This window comes from Tarenaya hassleriana, unplaced genomic scaffold (assembly GCF_000463585.1).
Source record: "Tarenaya hassleriana unplaced genomic scaffold, ASM46358v1 Cleome1, whole genome shotgun sequence".
Taxonomy (NCBI): Eukaryota; Viridiplantae; Streptophyta; class Magnoliopsida; order Brassicales; family Cleomaceae; genus Tarenaya; species Tarenaya hassleriana.
The window spans coordinates 8,597,472-8,602,281 of record NW_010960187.1 but is presented as its reverse complement, the minus strand read 5'-3'; the positions used below and the strand labels follow the sequence as shown (position 1 = coordinate 8,602,281).

The following is a 4,810-nucleotide window of genomic DNA, read 5'->3' as shown; positions in this document are numbered from 1 at the left end:
AGAGTCTAAATTTTGAATATATATATATATATATATATATATATATATATTATTTTTTATTCCATATTTCCATTTAACCTATTAATTTACTCCATTAAATTGATATTTATATCCGATCAATGCTTAAATTTGGATTTGTTGGGTTTTATTTTGGTTAGTCGGTCGATTATTTGATCATATAAGGATATATATTTTTAGGGTTTCGTATAGCTATGATACTTTTTGCATATTTTAACAGAGAAATAAAATAAACTAAAAACACATTATATCGTACAATGCCAATTTAGTTTTTGGTGAAAATTATTACTACATCGATGCACATAAATATCTAAATATATAGTTTGAACATTTAATCACGATGTGGATAAAAATTTGGAAACAATTAGGAAGTTAAAAAAAATGTAATTATCTCTCTTTCTAAAAATGATTATTTTTTTCTTATGATAATAAAAGAAATGGAATTTCCATTTACACTTCTCCCCAAAAGAAAAAGTCAAAAGATTTGACCGAAGATACATGTGCATGAAAACTTTATAATTCTTATTTTATTTTTTCCACGACCCAATGCTATTGACCAAGTTATTACATATAGCGTTAGACCTGGTCTACTTATAAGCATTTTCAGACAAATCCCATATGATCTTCAAAGTCTTCTCCTTTATAAAGCCAGATCCCTGCAAGAACTCCTCCATAACCAAAACCTTCAATCTCCAATCACAAACCCACAGAAAAAAAAAAGAATTTGAAAGAAAAAGGAAGAAACTTTATTATCGTCGATCACAGATCAATCGACATGGTAAGGCACTGTTCATCGCCGAGAGAATCGAGGAGGAACAAGAACCCGTATTCGTCTCGAGGGCTCGGCGAGTTCTCTGCTCTCTTGTCGGAACTCGAGGAGAAAAGACAGAAGATTTACGGGAAACTCGATTCGGAAGACGCTCCTCTCGTGAGGTTTGTGTACAAGAGTTCGGGCGAATGCGTTCCCGTGATCATCAAGTCATCGGACGTGGAGAAAACCTCGAAAAAGACGGTTCGAGATGCCAATATCAAGGCCTCGGTTCAAGAATCCGAGTCCGAGAGCGAGTCGAGAGGGAGTTCAGACGGAGAAACCAAGCGAAAAGGGCCGGACCCGGATGAGAAAACGGATCGAAAACCGTGCGGATTGGACGTTAATCTCCGAAGGATGAGGCGATCGAGCCGGTTTTTGCCCGTGACGGTGATATTGGTTCTTGTTTTCTTGGCGTTTTTTGGACGTTCGATGGCGATAACGTGCACTTGTATCGCTTGGTACTTGGCTCCTACGATCAGTGATCATGGTCGAGACAAGATACCTGCGATGAGGAAGAAAGGTTTAGTGAGGAGACTGAGTAACGAAAGGAGAGTATCGTTCAATCCAAGAACTCAGAGCAATACTTTGAAGAAGGACAAGTTTCCATGTTTGGCCGCTAGGGTTCTAAGTAATTATGGAGACAGATGAATTCGAAGGAATAATCTGAATCTTGCTTCTGTTTTTTTTTCCTGTGCTCTAACTGTACATAGAAATATGACAATATTGGTAAATTACATCTCTTGCCATCCACTTGTGTCATTTGATGAAACGAAGTGATTGTCCGTAAACCCAGATCCCAAATTCCAGGAAAATTTCTATCACCGGGAAGAATCCGACTGTTCATATCATAACACTTCGATCCACAACCAGAATCTGGTTGTCCGAACGAGAATCCGACTCCTCCGACTGTCAAAATCCGCCGTCGAACGGTGAAATCCAGAGACCAGAGTACGAAAATGAACGATGATTCTTCCCAGAAAATATCGGAACGAAGAAGAATGATGAACTCGTGATCGTTGAACTCCAAGAAAAAGAAAAAGTACGGAGATTTGCTCCATCAGATCAGACACAGAGACCAGAGTCTCAATGTCTACGCCCGCTCGCTGGGGGAGAAGAACAAACCTGGGCTTTAATTGGAAATTAATATAATTAATTCGCGTTAAACCTCTGGGCTTTGCCCAAAGGAAAATTACAGCTGAATAGTTGGGCCTGGGGACCCAGTAACGATCATGACGTGGACTAACGCGGTGATGGGGTTATCATATTCATATTGTTTTATATTAATTATCTTAGCTTCGAATCCCCACCGCGACCGATTTGATTTGCCGGCGACACATCGCCGGATCCCTTCGCCGATTTCATCCTCCTCAGATCTAGTCCGGTGGTTGTCTCCTTTCTCCAGATCTCTCGATTCCAATCGGAGATTCGATCTCCTTTTGTTGTCCGATTACGAGGGTTGCGATTGAGGCGATCGATGAGTTGTCTCAGCTCTCGGATTCGATGAGATAGGCGGCGGCGCTGCTCTCCGATGAAGATCCAGAGGAGAGCTCTTCTTCGAGACGCCCTTCCACTTTCCTCAACGTCGTGGCCCTAGGGAATGTGGTGAGTGAGTTAGTGTCTCTCTGTTTCTTCGATGTGTTGTATTTGCGTCTTGTCTTGTTAGGTTTATGTCTGTTCTGAATGTAGTTGTTGGATGCGGTGTCATGGATCTTCTGGATCTCGATAAGGTTTTTTGGAAGTTCCCGTAGTCTAGGAGTTTGCTAGGATGCGTTGTTCATTTTTATCTTGTTTTATCGAGTTCGTTCTAGTTTTCTCTCCTATTACGTGATGGGTCGGGGTATGTGTAGGAGAAACAAGCTGGAGGAAGCTGATGTGTTTTGATTCGTGTATGATGCGACCCAAGTCGGCCATTTGAGTGAAAAGCCCTGCACATTCGGAGCTCCAACAGTTGCGCACATTCTATTGGTGCCGGAATCAGAATCTCGTCCGTGTGGTCATCGAAAAGCTACCTCTCTCTCTCCGGCTTCTTTTCTCATTTCTGACCGATCGAGATGGCAAATTCATCCTCGTGGAATCGCAGGTGTAGATTCCTGAGAAAATACGGGAAATTTCCTCACTCCCCTTTCAAAACGAAATGGCACGAAAATCTCAAACACAGAGACGCCATGGAAGAACTTAGACGAGTTCTGGTCGTGTATTCGGGGAACCCAGTTCGTCAACAGGAGTGTTCGAGCGAGAACAGTGTTTTGTCGCGCCTCATAAGCTCATTCCGCCTCCATAACTGCGACCCCACGCCTCAAGCTTACAGCTTCGTGATAAAAACCCTAGCTAAAACCTCTCAGCCAGAAAACATCGCCTCTGTACTCGATCATCTCGAAAAGTCCGAGAATTTCGAGACATCCGAATCCATTTTCGTCGATGTCATCAGGGTTTACGGAATTTCCGGTCGAGTCGAAGAGGCCATTGATGTTTTCTCCAGAATGCCCAATTTCAGATGTGTACCTTCTGCTGACTCTCTCAATGCCTTGCTCTCTGTTCTTGTTAGAAAAAGGCATGGTCTTGAAAGAGTTCATGAGGTCTTGTCGAAAGCTTCTAGTATGGGAATTAGGCTCGAAGAATCGACCTTTAGAATATTGATCGGTGCCCTTTGTAGAATTGGCGAGGTAGATTCTGCTATGGAATTGATAGAATACATGACAGAGGACGGCCATATTGTTGATCCGAGGTTGTACTCTCTGCTATTGAGTTCTCTCTGTAAGCAAAAAGATGCGTCAAGCTTTGATGTCATCACATTTCTGGAACATTTGAAAAGAACTGGGTTTTGCCCAGGTTCGAGGGACTATGCAAATATAATGAAGTTTCTGATCGATGGAGGAAGAGGAAGAGAAGGTATAGGTGTTTTTAACCAGATGAAACATGATCGAGTAGAGCCCGATATTGTTTGCTATACCATCGTGCTGAAGGGCGTGATTGCAGATGGGGATTACCCGAAGGCAGACGAGTTTTTCGATGAATTGCTTGTGCTAGGCTTGGTTCCTGACGTTTACACTTATAATGTGTACATGGACGGTTTATGTAAGCAAAATGATATCAAGGGGGCTTTAAAGGTCATGGCTTCAATGGCGGAACTGGGTTGTAAGCCTAATGTGGTCACATACAATATACTGTTAAAAGCATTGGTAAAGGCCGGGGATTTGGTCCAAGCAAAGACTCTATGGGAAGAGATGGAGATGAAAGGAGTTGATCGGAGCAAACATACGTATGGTATTATGATGGATGGGTTTAGATGAAGTTTATCAAGCGTGCGGTTTGTTGGAGGAAGCGTTGATTTGGAGGTTATGTCAGAAAGGTTTGGTGAATAAAGCTGTGGAATTTCTAGCTAGTATGGCTGATAAGGGTGTTTCTAGCCATGAACATGATCAAACCCTGATGTGGGCAAAGATTTGGATGGTTAGAACAGAACTGAACTTTGCTTTCCAGTTTCCAATTGGTTGGGAGATGTGGGCTCCATTTCATTTCCACGTTGGATTCAAAGAAGAAGAAGAGCCTATTGTTCTACATTTATTCTCGGTGGTTGTTTGTCTACATATCATTGTTTGATACCACTAACTATGAACTCACCAAACTCCACAATCCAACATATCATTTAGTTTATTAAAGATTATGTTATTTATTATCATCATCATGATTTCTAGGGCTTTTATTTATACGATCATTCGAAATAAGATTATTTAGTCAAAAATAGACATGGAAGAAAAGGGTTTCAAGAATTGGAGGAGGCTATACCACCGTAATCGATATTAATATTTTGTAAATACTCGACGAGTTGGGCATTTCATTAGGCAATAAAATAAGCTTAATGTCCATTTTAATTTAAAAAGAGATACGTGTTGGGACCGACCATAAAACCGTGCAAATATGGTTTGTTACGATTTGTCCGACAATCTCTTTAGTTTCAAAGCTTGCATTATAATTAATACC

General features: G+C 41.2%; 2 protein-coding genes across 2 annotated transcripts; both read left to right on the top strand.

Moving 5' to 3' along the window:
• Window positions 1-495: 495 nt before the first annotated feature.
• Window positions 496-1,558, top strand: LOC104819897. The gene has a single exon (XM_010550190.1). It carries the CDS (start codon window positions 794-796, stop codon window positions 1,475-1,477), a length of 684 nt encoding a protein of 227 aa, XP_010548492.1. The 5' UTR covers window positions 496-793; the 3' UTR covers window positions 1,478-1,558.
• A 543-nt stretch (window positions 1,559-2,101) lies between these two features.
• Window positions 2,102-4,511, top strand: LOC104819906 (pentatricopeptide repeat-containing protein At2g38420, mitochondrial-like). Its single transcript, XM_010550201.2, is given in 3 exon segments — window positions 2,102-2,431; window positions 2,677-4,112; window positions 4,114-4,511. Coding segments are annotated over 2 exon segments (1,548 nt in total). The 5' UTR covers window positions 2,102-2,431; window positions 2,677-2,880; the 3' UTR covers window positions 4,430-4,511.
• Window positions 4,512-4,810: the final 299 nt, after the last annotated feature.